Below are 16,814 nucleotides of genomic sequence, written 5' to 3'. Positions count from 1 at the left end.
CTCCCTCTCATAATATTGGAAACAGGACCAGGAAATGGCTCAGCAGGTAAAGCTTTTTAACGATGACCTGAGTTTGAGTTTGATTCCAGGGATACACACAGCTCCTGTAAGCCGTCCTCTGATGTCCACAAGCACTCTGTGCAATGTGTACACTGCTCTCCCCCAACACATAAATTGTAGGAATGAAAAATAAGTTAAGGTATCACTTAAAACAGAACAGAGACCAAGAATTACATAACGAACTCGATGAAATCTGCCTTCAAGGGGAAGTTGAAGGGCTGGAGAGATGGCTCAGAGGTTAGGAGCACTGGAGTTCAATTTCCAGCACTCATGCAGGACAACTCACACCTGTCTGTATATCCAGCTCCTCTGGCCTCCTAATAACAATGTGTGACACATATACACACACAATTTAAGATAAATCTTTTAAAAAAAGTTAATGGTTAACCACTAAGGTAAGTAAAACACTTCCATGTGGTCTCAAAATCAAGGGTGGTCTATATTTAAATAATAAATTTTAAGGTCTAAAGAGATGGCCCAGAGTTTAAGAGCACTGGCTGTTCTTCCAGAAGACCCCTTTACTAGCAACCACATGGTTGCTCACAATGGTCTGTAATGCCAGTAGCCAGGGATCTGATGCCCTCTTCTGACCACTGTAGGTACCACACATGTGCAATGTGGTGCACAGACATACATATATACCCATAAAATACCCACAGACATACCCATAAAATAAAAGCAGAGGGAAATATTAAAAATAAATTTTAAATGTAACTTCTGTCTCAAAAAGCTTTTGACTTTTATTTATTTGATTTGACTTATTTGGGGGATTATAATTACAATGAACCTCATGGTAACCTGATTGATGGCTTGGAGGAATTGTACTAGGGGCAGGAATTCTGGGAAGGAAAAGTACAGTATCCCATTAGAGAATAATTACTCCACTTATCTCTTTAATATGGCGTAAGGAGAACCCACCTTCCTAGGGTGCTCCCTTGGCCAGGTGTTTGACCTGCCCAACTGGAATGTTGAGTCTCCACCCAGGTCAGAGATTTCTTCTCTTGACCAGTTTTCCCTTGACGGGCCTTTATTGTTGCTCCAGCTCCGACATGTCTGGACCAGCCTAGTGGTAGTTTCTGGAAGACTACTCATTATTTAACAGGATGAAGTGAGCAAGACTTGAGATGTTTAATGTGCTTAGACTTGAGTGTCATTGTCTATCATTTGTGTGTGTGTGCTAGTGCATGCATGTGTGCAAGCAGACTCAAACCTCATGCCAGTTAGGAGCATGAATCTGAACATGAGATGCAGGTGGACATTTGCAGTTATGAATCATCAAATTCAAAAGCCCCTCCCTTCAGTCACCCAGGTGGACATCAGTCAGGCCCCTGGACTTGGAAACAAATGAACAACAAAAAAAAAAACCAAACAAACTTGTTTTTAGATTTCACCCCTATCTTTTTTTGGGTGGGAGGGCTTCAAGACAGGGTTTGTGTAGCTTTGGAGTCTGTCCTGCTCTATAGACCAGGCTGGCTTTGAACTCACAGAGATTCACCCTCTGCCTCCCCAGTGCTGGGATTAAAGGCATGCGCCACCACCGCCCTGCCACCCCTGTCTTTTTCATATGCACACACATACACACACACACACACACACACACACACACACACACACACACACACACACACGCACGCACGCAGGTTCGGGAACTCCTTACAGGCATCTGCAGCCCTCTGTGCTAGGTGTTGTACCAGCTCTGGTTTGGCTCTGACCTGCTCTTCATTCTCCTCCCCTGTGGCTTACAGCTCTGCTGACAACACTCGACAATTCTTTTTCACTCTCCTAGCCAACAGGCTGTCTTTATAAACTGTCTGTTACAAAACAGACTAAAGCCCTAAAGGAGGTTTTGTTTTTTAAGCTTGAAAGGCAATTTCCAAATACAGCATGTCTTTAAGTCTTTTTAACCTTTTTTCCTGACCACGAAATACATGTTCCTCTTGATAAACTGGAAATAAAGAGGTGAATGAATTTTTAAAAAGCTTGCCCAGAATTCTGTTCCCCAGAGAAGCTAGAGTAGTAGTTCTCAACTTGTGGATAGTGACCCCTTTGGGGGTTAACTGAACCCTTAACAGGGGTCACCCAAGATATTTACATTATGATTCATAACAGTAGCAGAATTACAGTTATGAAGTAGCAACAAAATAATGTTATGATTGGGGTCACCATAACATGAAGAACTGTATTAAAGGGCTGCAGCATTAGGAAGGTTGAGAACCACTAGACTAGAGGCTGCAGATCCAGAGCTCCCCTACACTGCGTTGGGCCTGTTTTGAGAAGATTTCCCCGACTGTCAGGCAAGAGGTCCATCTCTTTCCTTCCCATCCTTCTGGTCACAAGTTCACTTGAGTGTCTGTTCCCCATTCCATAGGGGAGGGAGCCTGAGAGGCAGGGTTGGGATCTCTTTCTCTTTGAATTACAGGCAGCAAGTTCAGTTTCAATACCATTTCAGGTCAGTAAAACAGATGGTGAGAGCCCCCCCCCACTCACTCACACACATACACTCACACACACATACTCATACACGCACTCTCTTATACACACACACACACACACACACACACACGCAGGCACGCACGCACGCACGCACACTCATACACACTCACAGAAGTCAGAGGCCCACATCCAGAGCCTTTCTCACTCACTCTCTACCTTACTTCTTTGAGTTATGATCTCTCACTGAACTGGATCTCAGCCCCAGGGATCATCCTGTCTAATGACCCGAGTTCGATTCCTGGTACCCACAGTGGGAAGGAAAGAACACTTGTATTTATCCACACTATAGATACTTCTGTACACAAACTAGACTATTTCAAGGAAGACTTTATGTTTCTTCTCAGCCTTTTGGCTATGATCAAGTTTACAGTGAAGTATAAATATTATATTATTTTATGCTCAATATTTCAGTATGTGCCATTAAAAAGGAAAATTTCTTTATATATAAAAGTAAACACGAGGCCATTATCATGCTAAGAGAAACTAGCATTAAACCCTTCATATAAAATATTTACTCCTGAGCACATTTCCCAGATTGCTTCTTAATTGCTTTTGGATGGCTGGTTTATCTGAAGAGGGCTATTTCCTACCAACACTGAGGTCCTAAGAGTTAGTGGTGGGCTCAGAGATCAAGTGTCTGAACCAGAGAAACATATCCGGTGATTGTCAGTTCAGCCAAAAGTCAACAGTAAGTCTCATAAATTCTTGAAAACACGTACAGATGTTGCAACATTTTTTTCCCTGAAATACCAGACAGCTCTTCCCTCGATGCCTTTACACCAGCATCGAAGTTCCAAGACACATCCACCCTCCATCACACCTACACCACCACTCCGGAGTCTGGTACCACGATTCATTTCAACGTTGGGCTCAATCCTGCATAGCCCACCACCCTCTACTCCCAGCTGTTTAACTAACCTGGTTTTGAATTGCTGGCCCAACCCAATGTGTCAGGAAAATGAGGGAATGATAGTAGTCTTGGTAAGAGGGAGGCCCAGTAGCTGCAAAGTGACTAAAAGGTACAAGCTTTCCCCTTGGAGTTAGGAAAGCCTCTAGGCTAGGAACCTCTGAAAGGAAGGCCATTAGGAAATGGGCCTGTAGACCATGCATACTATAAGAGGGATGGAGAAAAAGCTGGCTTTACCAGTGCATATTCTATCCCCAGAGGCTCTGGGAGAAGGGGTTAGGAAACCAGAAGGAAGAATTTGAGACTAAAAAATCACACTGGGTAAACCTTAAAGTCGCAGTAGCAGGACAGAAGTGCTTGGTGAGAGGGTGGCCAGCTTTGTGAGGATCTCGACAAAAGATGAAGTCTGATGGCCCAGTGACAGGCCTGGACACTAAGGACAGAGGAAGCAACCATGGCTTCCACAAAAGCAGCCTCCAGGTGTGATTTCCTAGCTCTCAGCCACAGCTCTCAGGTGGACCCAGAACATTTCATCTCACCCAGTTACGTCCTGGTTCAGTGTCTCTCTTCAGGCATGACAAGAAGAAAATCATCTTCCCATGGGTTCTTTAGAACTCCAAAGGTAGCCAGGAAGGGTGTGACCAGCAAGGTGTAACATAGCCAATGAACCAAAGCTTAAAGATGACCCAGACAGCCGTCCTGTCCAGGTGACCCAGGGCTCTTATTAAGGTAGTGTTGAGGAAGGATGCTGGTATATTCCTCAGCTGTGAGATATTACCACATCCTGAGTTAGTGCTTTAAACATTTAATTTCACCGTCCCACCTGGCCCTTTATTCAGGAATGCTGGGAATGCATAATAAAGGGAGAGCCACAGAACCACAGGCAAGAATGGACATACCACAAATGTGTTTTGGATTATCCTACTGTAGATATGATTTCCATCCTGGTCAGTCAGAGACCTGCATCTGTGAAGACCTTCTTTCCTCTGAGACCAGCAGCTTCATTTAGAGAGGGATATTCCATTTCCAGTGAACAGAATGTTTTACTTTCTTTTTGAGACAGGGTCTCATGTAGCCCAGGGTGGCCTAGAACTGACTATGTAGCCAAGGATGACCTTGAACTTATGATTCTCCTGTCTTTACTTCCTAAGTACTGGGATTACGTGTGTGCCACCATGCCTGCTTTATTTGATGCTGGGGAATGAACTCAGGACATCATGAGTGCCAGGCAAGTGCTCTACCAACTGAGCTACACCCCCAGAGAATGGAAATTCTGTTCTCTTCATCACGGGCCTGGTGGTCTCTTGGGACAGCAGGTGGTGGGTGATGTGAGGAGGGCCAGGAAAGAAGCCCCGCCTCAGCCATGTCCCACTTACCTGAGAGACACCGACAGGATCCTCTCCATCTCGATTTTCCGCTTCAGGACTTCCTTCACAAGACCTTTCTCTGGGCCCTGCTTCACCTTTTCTCTTCCGATTAAATACATGCACTTCGGGGTTAGCAGCAGGTCTCGCTTGACACCCTGTGAGGAGAGAGACTTTCAGAAGGCAGCTAGACACGGTCAGAAAGACAACTGTGACAACAGTGCGCCATTCTTGCTGAGCGGAAGGGCAGCTGTCCTGGCTGGTGAACATTCACTTTCACCAGAATGGTGTGACTACTGACTCAGGCCCCTTGACGGAAAAGAGTCTGGCATACATGATGATAATGACATTTAGCTGTTTTCAACTTATAAAATGGCATCTGCATATGATTCTATAGGAAGGCATCAGGACAACAAGTGTAAAGGGACAGTCTCAAGTAAACCCACAAACATGGTGACTTTACAAAGGGTTGTTATAGCATGGTTTCCAAACAGGCCTCCTGCTGGAGTTAGCCATTAATAAATAAATAATGTGCTTTAGAATATATGACCGACCACCTTATTATAGTGCAATTCAGGAGCCCTGAGAACACACTTCACAGCAGCTGGTCCATTTTCAGGGTGAGAGTAATGACCTCCTTTTAGTCAAACAACATCTGTCTTATTAAGCCAGTGCTGTTATTCACGCCATTATTTTTTTATGACTAATACACGAAGTTGCTTTTTAAAAAGTAAGATTGGCCGGGCATTGGTGGTGCACACTTGGGAGGCAGAAGCAGGCAAATCTCTGTGAGTTTGAGGCCAGCCTGGTCTACAGATCGAATTCCAGGACAGCCTCCAAAACAATACAGAGAAACCCTGTCTTGAAACCCCCCCCAAAAAAAAGTAAGATGGGGGTGTGGCTCAGGTGATTGAACCTGCCCCTGCCCAGGATACATGAAGCCCTGGGCTCAGTCCCTAGCACTGCAAAGCATAGACAGGGCTTGGTCCTGTACACTTGTGATCTCAGCACTCCAGAAGTAAAGGCAAAGGGATCAGAAGTTCAAGGTCATGTCTGGCCACATATGGAATTTGATACCACTCAAACACACAAGGCTTTGTGTCAAAAACAAAACATAATGCAAAGCATCTACTAAATAGAATACCATATTAAGTATGGGAAGTTCTTCCTGGCATAAATAGGACATAAAAGAACATTTAATGCAAACAGATCTTATTTTGCAAAGCTAAATATGCAAATATGTCTGAAGGACACCCAGAAACATGCCAACAGGGATGCTTGTCTACTGTTGGCTCCTATTTTCCTTTTGACTCATCTGAGTCTTTACAATTTTTCTTCAATGAACACAGTCTGCAAATTCACAAACTATTGTTGTAAATGAGAACTCTGTTCTGACTCTTTCGAGGCAGGTAGTAGTGTGTACCTTGAACCTCCTGTCGTACTTGGTGACAGTGTCAGCAAAGTCAATCTTCTCCCTCTTGCCCACGAACTGCTGCAGTTCCGGGTGCTCCTCCATCCCGATGTAGTCCCCGATGAAGTTCCGGTTGATGCTGTTTCTCCTTCTCTCCTTCTTGTTCAACAACAGGTCCGAGGCTATGATGCCCAGGAGAGCAGAGAAGGGAAATGGATCAGGCAGGAAGAGGAGGAAGATACTTAGAGCAAAATATCCAAAGATTCTTAACGATGCAAGCTTAGTTAACATGTGCCATTTGTTGAATAAGAAGCATTTTGTGCTGGGTGTTGGTGGTGCACGCCTTTAATCCCAGCACTCGGGAGGCAGAGGCAGGCGGATCTCTGTGAGTTGGAGGCCAGCCTGGTTTACAGAGTGAGTTCCAGAACAATACAGAGAAACCCTGTCTTGAAAACCAAAAAAAAAAAAAAAAAAAAAAAAAAAAAGCATTTGTGTTGGGCGTGATGGAACATGCTTTTAATCCCAGCACTCGGGAGGCAGGGGCAGACTGATCTCTTGAGTTTGAGGCTAGCTTGGTTTATAGAGCAAGTTCCAGGACAGCCAGGGCTACATAGAGAAAAACCCTGTCTTGAAAAAAAAAAACAGTAAGTAAACATTATGAAATTTATCTTAAGCTCAAACTGTTTTTTTTGAGGGTCTCAGTATGTTGACCAGTCTGGCTTCAAACTCACAGAGATTTGTTTGCCTCTGCCTCCTGAGTGCTGGGATTAAGAGTGTGCCAGCACTCCTGGTTCTCACATTTATTCTTAAACTTTGTTAAATGGGAGCAGGCTCTCTGGGTAAAAGTGCTTGCCAGCTAAAGATGTTTGCCACCAAGTCTGATGACCCACAGGGTGGAATGAAAGATCTGTCCTGTGATTTCTTTCTTTCTTTCTTTCTTTTTTTTTTTTTTTTTTTTTTGGTTTTTACGAGACAGGGTTTCTCTGTATTGTTTCGGAGGCTATTGGTCCAGCCCGGCCTCGAACTCAAAGAGATCCACCTGCCTCTGCCTCCCAAGTGCTGGGATTAAAGGCATGCACCACCAACGCCCGGCCTGTCCCGTGATTTCTGCATGTGAACTGTGGCATGTACACACACACATACTCAGACATAGATAGACACACACACACACACACACACACACACACACACAATATGATTTAAGAAATGCTAAATGAATAATACCTTCCTCTCTCATTTGGACATATTTCTTCCGGGCCACGAACTTCCTCCATGTTTTCTGTATCACTCGGGCATACCCATCATACTTTCTCTCTCTCATCTCTTCTAGAAGAAACAGCTGCAACAGCAGAGAAAACACATGAGTCAGTCCACATGATCTGAACAAAGTTATATGTTAATTAAAGAAGGTATTTATTTTACATGTTTGAGTGTTTTGTCTGAGTGTATGTCTGTACCATGTGCATCTGGTGCTTTTGGAGGCCAGAAGAGGCCCCTGGATCTCCAAAAGAAGAGTTAAGGATGGTTGTGAGACACCAAGTGGGAAGAGCCAGAAGAGCAGGTACTTGTAACAACTAAGACATTGCCCGCCCTGAGCATCAAATCTTGTCCTTCCAAGGAGGTTCTCTGTACTGAAGAAATACAAACGCATCTCCCATTATATTATATTATAACATTATAATATAATATTAATTTGTTATATTATATTATAACAAATAGTGAAATGATTACTATGGGATGTATGAGCACTGCCCGCTTTTAATTTATGTTTCTTCCCTTAATGGAAAGGAAATGGAAAATGGCTGAGTCTGCATGTACATGAATGGTCTCTGTCTTCCCTTGCTCAGAGTCTCTGTGACTTGTTCTCCTTCCTTGGTCCAAGAAGGAAGCAGGTAGCCAGGTCTAATGAGTAGAAAATGCAGCCTACTGGGAATGGTCTCAGAACAGAAGCCTCCAGTTTCTGCCAGAACTGAGTTCGTGTTGCTGTGGGAGAGGCTGCCCTACTTTTGGTTGCACTGAAGTCTAGACTTCCTGCCTCATGCAATCTCCAAGGACTGTCTAGGGCACAGGGCAGAAACCACAGTGACTGCAGCCAGACTGGAGCGTCGTTCTTGGGCTCTCTGGAGAGCTGGCACAGCAGATGGCCCAGATCAGACTCTGGAGAGCCAGGCCACGTGGACAGCTTATGCTAACGAGCTCACATGCAGCTGGGCTTTGGAACTATGAAGACTAACAAGGAGCCACAGTGTGCCAAGTGTCCACCATAGTCAGGAGTCCTTTCAGACTGTGCTCTAACTCCTCAGCACACATATGGCCATTTCACAGATGAGAACATAGGACCTAGATTGGGTACGGCTAAGCAGAGAGCCTAAGTTTTCTAGGCATTGCAGGTTCCTTTTCTCCAGATTTCATCAGCTTGTAAAACTGTGGGTGGAAAGCATAATCCATCTCCCTGTAGCAGTTTACATAGCCATTGAGGGGAAAACAAATAAAACAGCTCAATATAAACTCCAAGTAAAGATGGTGAATAATCACTGAAAAATGCTCCAGAAATGGGTTGGAGAGAAGGCTCAGCAGTTAAGACTACCAATTGCTATTGTGGAGGACCTGACTTTGGTTCCTAGCACCCACATCAGGAAGCGCTCTGCTGCCTGTAGCTCCAGGGACTCTTGCCCCCCTCTTCTGGATTCTAGAGGCACCTGTACCCAGCTGCACTCACACCCACACAGGCATACATACACACGTAAACAAAAATGAATGCAAATACAACTTTAAACAAGGACTTTGGTTTGAAGGAAGCTGAAAATGTTGTCTGTGTTCATCTGAGCATATACACAGATAGGAGCCACTTTCTTGCCACCCAGTGTTTCCCATTCACAGCCCTGACCACCTAGAAACATCCAGAACAACAAATGCCAATGGGGAGGAACACTAAACCTACAGCCTTCAGTGCAGTCCCAGCTGGACAAAAGAACATATTTCTAGACCTAAAATGGGGCCCACAACTTAGTAACTAGACAGGTGCCTAAAATCTCAGTTCCATGGTTGCCTGTGGAAGAACATTCGCTGATATTTCTCATCTTGGCTTTTTCCCACTTCCGACTAATCTGGCAGGACACACATAACACACCTGTGACCAGAAAGGAGGCGACATCAACAGCTCCCAACATCCAAGAGATGATTTCAAAGATTAACTGGGTTTTAGGCATTTCTTTGGTTTTTGTTTTTCACCCATCAAAGGTCCAGGGCATTAGACATCAGGGAGGTTTGAGAATAAAGAGAAAAGTCAAACAGACAGATGCATAAAACAAAACACAAACGCTTTGGTGTCTGATGCCTTACACCCGTTTTGAAGAACAGAGGTTATTTGGTGTGTATTCAGCAAACACTATAAGAGGTGGGGAAAAATCACAAGGTGGCTTTGCTGTTTTGCAGATTTATTTTTATTTATGTGTGTGTGTCAGTGTGGGTATGCTTAGAGGCCAGAAGAGGACACAGGATCTTTTGGACTGGAGTTACATGCAGTTGGGAGCTCCTGACATGGCTGCTGGGAACTGAACTTGGGTCCCCTGGAAGAGCAGGAAGCACTCTTCACCATGGAGCAGCTCCCTAGGGTGGGTTTAAAAAACTACACTTAGGGGAAAGTGCTTCCAAGTCAAGGCTAGACTCGGACAGGCGAGCAGGAGGGGAAGGTGAGGGCGCCTATGTGCGCACCAGTTCAGAGATGGAGAAAGGAGAATCAAACGTTGGCTAACAGCTGTTGGGAGGACGGCACGCTAACGGAAAGCCAAAATAAACATGGGTTTCGGATATAAATTCCAAAGCTCAATTAAATCAGAATAAAAAAAATCAGGCCGTTTTAATTATACATGAAGGTTTTCTAAGTCGGAAAGTGAGCCTTATGAGCCGGCGAAGCTCTGTGTTGTTCTGACTAATCATTCCAGCCCATTTTAGTAGAACAGGAGCTGTGCTGTGGGTTGCCTAATGGCATATGCCACAACATTCTCATTTTATATTTGGAAATGAAATTGCCGCGAGGCTATAAATAACTCAGAGTGGAGAAACACTACCACAACCTTATAGCTGGTCTACTGGTGGGTGCCACTTACTTCCTTAATAATTTCCATGGCTTGCCAAGCCATTCAGCTACAGCCTCCATCACTTTTGAGTTTCGGGCTCATCCCATAGACAAGACTGGAATCAGGATGGGGAGACTGCCGTTAGAGCACAATTTGCCTATCTCTTGCAACACTCCTCACGCCCATGCTAGTTCCTCTTGGGCTGATGAGTGTTATTTGCCAACTTCACCGTCAGTTCTTCTTTTTTAAAAACAGTCTCGTGTACCCAAGCTGGCCTCAAACCCACTATATAGCTGAGGCTGACCTTGAAGTTCTGATCTCCTGCCTCTACCACTCAATTATTAGGATTGCAGGTTTGTCCCACCACACTCATTTTATGTGGTGCTGGGGACGGAACTCAGGGCTCCAGCAGGCTAAGTCAGCACTTTATCAACTGAGCCAGACTCCCCCGCCCCCCCCCCCAGTCCTTGAGATGGAGTTTTGTGATGGTTATAGGAACCTGGAAAAATGATGGTGCCTATGAGGGTTAATTTAATGGTCAGTGGGACACACTCTAAAGTCACCTGGGAAGGGGATCTTAATGTGAGATTGTCTTATGGGCCAGGTTGTCTTATGGGCCTATCTGGGGCAAGTGTATCTTGATTATGATAACTGAAGTAGAAAAACCTGCCCACTATGGGTGTCACCATTCCCTAGGCTGGAGATCCTAGATTACTTAAGAGTAGAAAAAGCCGGGCGTTGGTGGCACATGCCTTTATTCCCAGCACTCGGGAGGCAGAGGCAAGTAGATCTCTGTGAGTTCGAGGCCAGCCTAGTTTACAGAGTAAGTTCCAGGACAGCCTCCAAAACAATACAGGGAAGCCCTGTCTCGAAAAAACAAACAAACAAACAAACAAACAAACAAACGAAAAAGAGAGCAAGTAAGATCAGTACAATACGCATACGCTCATTCATTGCCCTGTGCCCTTGACTGTGGATGTGACTGGCAGCTGCTTTCAGTTGCTACTGCCTCAAATTCCTAGCAATGATGGACTGTGAGCTCACTGAACCCTTTTCTTCTTTACGTTGCTTTTATTAGGGTAATTTTATCACAGCAACAGGAAAGAAAACCAAGGGGTCGGATTTCAGTTCTAGCAATTTCTCCAATGTAAATCTGCCAACTTCACTATCAATTCTTTTTTTTCTTCTTCTTCTTCTTTAAATCAGGGTCTCCTGTAGCCCTAGCTGGCCCCAGACTCACTCTATAGCTGAGGCTGACCTTGAAGTTCTGATCCAACTGCCATCTCTGCAAAACAATGTCCTTACTGTACAGCCGCGGATCTAGGTGGGCAGAAGTACTCAGGGCTTTGTCGGACTCCTACACATGAAGACATTCCCTAGGACCCCAGCGCCCACATCTGCATCAGGATAGAGTAAAACTCTGAATGATCCACCTGTAGAATTCTCTTAAGTTTATGAAGTATAAATGTACATGCATAGCTGTCTCAAGGGGTTTGGTCCCACAGTCCAGACACTTCTCTTGTCTCGTCCCCACAGAGTTACTCCCTGGCTCCTCCTGAAATTCCCACTCTGGGCTCAGCTGCATCCCGAGTCCATGTGTAACTGGCCTGTCTGGTATAACCTAGACGAGGACACAGCTGCCCAAACTTCCCTTATAGCACAAATGCCCCCCTTTGCAGCTCACGTCATTCATAACTTAGATGATTATTAATCTTGTTGACTCGATGGGATTTATAGTAGCCATGGAAACAAATCTCTGGGCATGTTGGAGTAGAATTATCTAGAGTAGGCTAATAGAGAAGGGAAGACCCACCCTAAATGTGAATGACACCATTTAACGGGCTCAATTCTCAGGTGACATAAAAAGGAAAAAGCAAGGTAAGCACCAGGACCCATTGCTGTCTGTCTCTTAGCCGTGAACACACTGTGACTGCCATCATACTGTCTTTTCCTCAGTGGACCACATCTCCCGGAACCACGAGCCAAACCAACCCTTTCCTTTCCTTAGGGGTTTTCAGCAGGCGTTTTGTTGTAGCGTGAGGCGCATTACTAATACAGCAACCTTGGGGCAGTTTCTGCTGAGGTTTTGGTACATAAAAGCAACCTCATGACCTTGACCTAGTAGAGAGGGAAAGAAGTAAAGAGGAAAGGAAGCCATTGCACTGGGTGGTGTTTTACTAAACAACTGGATACGTGGGTGTGGTTGGTAGAGGAGTGGAGACATGGAGGCGACAGGCTTCTTCAAGGAAAGGCTATGAAGGGCATGAGGCAGAGGAGCGCTAGCATCCCGCTGTGTGGTGGGGCAGTTGGCAGCAGCAACGAGAGGCGGGGCTGCAGCTGGTACTTACAGACTCTGGGGCTTTGATGAACACTTTACTCCTCCCGAGCTGGAACTGGTCGCTGTCCATGTTGACAGATTGCAACAGGTGGAGAACACCTTGTTTCTCCTCTCCTCTCCACACAGGCCACGTGGCTTTGGTCAGGATGGCATACCTATGAGGTCGGGAGGTCATGCTTAGGGGGGATCGTGAGCTCTTGGCGGGGCAAGAAGGGCCCTGAAGGCAAACACTGTCACTGTGCAGTTGGGTTCCCTCAACTTCTCTCAATGACAGGTGAGGGTCTCAGTGACTAGAAAGGTCTTCCACATCTGATCTAACTGCTACAGTGCTTATAGCCCTCCCTCCCTATCCTGTGTTTCTTTTGGTTTTTCTCTGTGCTGCCCTGGCTGTCCTGGAACCCGGTCTGGTCTCGAGCTCACAGAGATCCACCTGCCTCTGCCTTCCAAGTGCTGGGATTAAAGGCAGGAGCCACCATTGCCTGACCTATCCTGGTGTTTCTGTGTTCACACCCTGATAGAAACCCACTTTCCTCCCCCCTCATTGTTTAGGGGTTCCCACGACACTCTTCAGGCAAAGCTAAATATTATTTTCCTTTTTAATCCGAATCTGTTCAGATCTCAGGGCACTCAGCAGCACAAAAAGTTTCACAAAGCTGGGCTAGGGAGATGGCTCAGTTGGTAAAATGTTTGCCATGTGAGCATGGGGACCTGAGTTCAACCTTCAGAACCCGTGAAAAAGCCAGGTATGGCGGTACACACTTGTGACCCTCATGCTGGGAGGAGGAGACGCGAGTGTCCTTACAGTTGTTGGCCAGTGCAGCTTACTTGGTGAGCCACAGACCAGCCAGAGAGCCCATCATATAAAACAGTATGGTGGAGAGGGTGGCTCAGCAGTTCCAATTCCCAGCACCCATGCTGGAACACTCATATGTGCATCAGATCCTTGGGGAGCCGAAGCTACAAGTGTATGTGAGCCGGGTTCTGGGATCCGAACCCTGGTCCCCTGGTAAACAGTGGGTGCTTTTAACCTCGGAACTGTTTCTACAGCTGTTGCACATAGAGATTTTAATTTCTTTTAAATTTCATTTTAATTTTTTTTTATTTTTTATTTTTGTGGTGCTGGGAACTGAACCCAGGACTTCGTACAAGGTAGCCAAGAGCTCTACTGCTAAGATATACTCCCAGTCTTGCTTTTGTTTTTATATTTTCTTTCGTTTTTTATGGATTTATTATTATTAGCTTTACAAACTTTTAAAATATGCATAAGAATTTTCTTGCACATATGTATGTATATTACATGCACGCCTGGTATCCTAGGAGGCCAGAGAAGGGCATTGGATCCCCTAGAACAGGAGTTACAGTCAACTATGAGATGCCACCATGTGTCCTGGGCACTGAACTTGGGTCCTCTGCAAGAGCAGCAAGCACTGTTCTTAACTGCTGAGTCATCTCTCCAGGCATCACTAAGTCTGGTTTTGTGCTATGCTGGAGATTGAACCCAGGGCTTCCTGCAAGCTAGGCAAACACTCTACCAACAGAGCTATATGCCTAATGCTTCCACTATTCTATTTTTTCTTTTTTTCTGAGACAGGGTTTCCCTGTATAGCCCTGGCTATCCTGGAACTCACTCTGTAGACCAGGCTAGCCTTGAACTCAGAGATCTGCCTGTCTCTGCCTCAAGAATTCTGGGATTAAAGGTGTGTGCCACCACCATCTGACTCCCATTACCTTATTTTTTTTTTTTAAGGAAATTAAATAAATGGAACAGTTCATCAGAAGGATCCAGGAGGTTAGAATGACTTCATTTTTCTTTTCTTTTCTTTTTTTTTTTTTTTTGGTTTTTTGAGACAGGGTTTCTCTGTATTGTTTTGGAGGCTGTACTGGAACTCGCTCTGTAGATCAGGCTGGCCTCGAACTCACAGAGATCCGCCTGCCTCTGCCTCCTGAGTGCTGGGATTAAAGACATGCGTCACCAATGCCCGGCATGACTTCATATTTTAAGAACACCAAATTTATCCTTTTCAAAACTTGTAACATAGAGTGAGACCATTTAAACAATGTCCTGTCAAACACACCTTCAAGGGAATATAAAAATTAGTTTGATTTAAACATGAACTAGGCATAGTGACCCATGCTTTTAAATCCAGGACTCAGGAGTCAGAGGCAGGCAGATCTCTGTGAGTTCAAGGCCAGCCTGGTCTACATAGCAAGTTCCAGTACAGCCAGAGCTACATAGAGAATTTAAACATGGATTCTACAAAGTGTCCTAATTTATTTCTTAGGTAGGCTAAATATTTTCTTCCAATTGTTAGGCTAAGTATTTTTTTAAAGATTTATTTATTTTTATTTTTATGTGCATTATTGTTTTCCTGCATGCAAGTCTGTGTGAGGTGCCAGATTCCCTGGAACTGGAGTTACAGACAGTTGTGAGCTGCCATGTGGGTGCTGGGAATTGAACCCAGGCCCTCTGGAAGAGTAGCCAGTGCTCTTAACTGCTTTCCAGTCCCCTAGGCTAAATATTTTCTTCCAATCATTTTCATATTATTAATCCATCCAGTCAGGTCCAGCCCCATCCCTCCCATGCCATGATTATCATAAATTCTTGTACTTGGTGGTTCAGTCTACAGAAGGCTTACTGTGACATATTCTATATTATGTCTTCATAAAAAGAAACCCCCCCAAAAAAGAGGGGCAAAGAACCTAAACAGACATTGCCCTAAAGAGGAAATGTAAGTGGCTAATAAACTCATGAAGAGTTTTGAATATCCTTTGCCATCTGGGAAATGCAAATCAGAACCCCATTGAGATACCATTTCCCACCCACTGGCAAGGTTAGTCAGATATTAGCATATGCTGGCACAGACTGGGATGAAATGGAACCCTCAAATACTGTGGGTACAGATACAACATGATGCACCCACTTGGGAAAATAGCCCGGTGGCAACTCCGAGAGTTAAACATAGAATTACCATATGACTCAGCAACCCACTTTTAGTTGACATCCAAGAGAACTGGAACATTCTTTCTCTCCAAGGCTTAGACAAGAACTGTCACAGCAGCATTATTCCTGTCAGCCCCCAAATGGAAGCAACTGCTGTTCACCAACTGATGAATGAGTAGGTAAAACGTGGTATATCCACGTAACAGAATATTATTGGTCAATGAATAAGGTTAAGATGTAGACATGCTCTATATGCCATTGACGGCTCTTGAAAACACCATGATCTAAAAGCAGCCAGTCACAGAGGACACATACAGGCAAGTCGACAGTGACAGGAAGCAGATGCGTGACTGCCTGGCGTGGAGTAGAGGAGAGACGAGGACCACAGAAAGCAGGACTTACTTTCAGGGCAATAAAATACTCTAAAATTAGTTGTGGTGATGGATGCCCACTTCGGGACTACATTAAAATTTGTTTGATAGGCGCTTTGAGTGGACAAATAAGCTTATTTGGACCAAAAACTCCATAGTCTAAAGGTAACTGGTTTGATACCTCTGTAGAAACTTCTGGAAGACACGCCGATAAGCATAACCAGCTCTTCTCACTCGGATGTTTTCTTTGAGACCCAGGTACTCTACTTGATGCTTTACCCTAAACAAGAATATGGAACATGGAGGTTACTGGGAAATTCTGTAACCCTGCCACCTCGACAACTTTCTTAACTGCCCTCCACTTGCCCCTCCCCCAATACCTGCTACTACCAAGCTGCAGGGAACATTTTTACAAGACTGTAATTATAGTGTCCAAGCTGAACTCTTGAACTGGGTGATATTAACCTAAAAATATGAACCACTGCAATCATACAAGAAGACAATACACATCTATTTAGCAAACAACAGTAAAATAAAAACCCAAAGTCAGGCATGAAGCTGTGTGCCTATCCTATCGTCCTAGCTACTAGAGAGGATGAGGCGAGAGATCCAATCCATTGAGCACAGAAGGTCAAGGCCACCCTGAATATTACAGTGAGTTCCCAGCTCAAAATAAGTGGGGCCGTGAGACGGCCCAGCAGCTAAAGGCGTTTGCCACCAAGCCTGATAAAATGAGCCCCACATGATAGAGAAAAAAAGACTCATAAGCTGTCTTTTGCCGTCCATCCATGTGCCCTGGCACACATATGTACCCCCTTCAAAGAAACAAATAAATGTAAACACTAAAACT

The 16,814-nt window shown here is 44.8% G+C and overlaps 1 protein-coding gene across 1 annotated transcript in view; it reads right to left on the bottom strand.

Moving 5' to 3' along the window:
* The window catches only part of Myo1e (myosin IE), a 189,448-nt gene that overhangs the window by 20,503 nt on the left and 152,131 nt on the right, over positions 1-16,814 (bottom strand). Inside the window, exons 18-22 of the mRNA XM_040740350.1 lie at positions 16,146-16,244; positions 12,663-12,807; positions 7,460-7,574; positions 6,248-6,417; positions 4,837-4,982 (exon numbers count right to left, since the gene is read on the bottom strand). Coding sequence (XP_040596284.1) covers positions 4,837-4,982; positions 6,248-6,417; positions 7,460-7,574; positions 12,663-12,807; positions 16,146-16,244 — 675 coding nt within the window. The remainder of the gene's footprint in view (positions 1-4,836; positions 4,983-6,247; positions 6,418-7,459; positions 7,575-12,662; positions 12,808-16,145; positions 16,245-16,814) is intronic.

This window comes from Mesocricetus auratus, unplaced genomic scaffold (assembly GCF_017639785.1).
Source record: "Mesocricetus auratus isolate SY011 unplaced genomic scaffold, BCM_Maur_2.0 Super-Scaffold_100691, whole genome shotgun sequence".
Lineage (NCBI taxonomy): Eukaryota > Metazoa > Chordata > Mammalia > Rodentia > Cricetidae > Mesocricetus > Mesocricetus auratus.
Note: the sequence above shows the minus strand (reverse complement) of the source record. Positions and strands in the feature narration are given on the sequence as shown.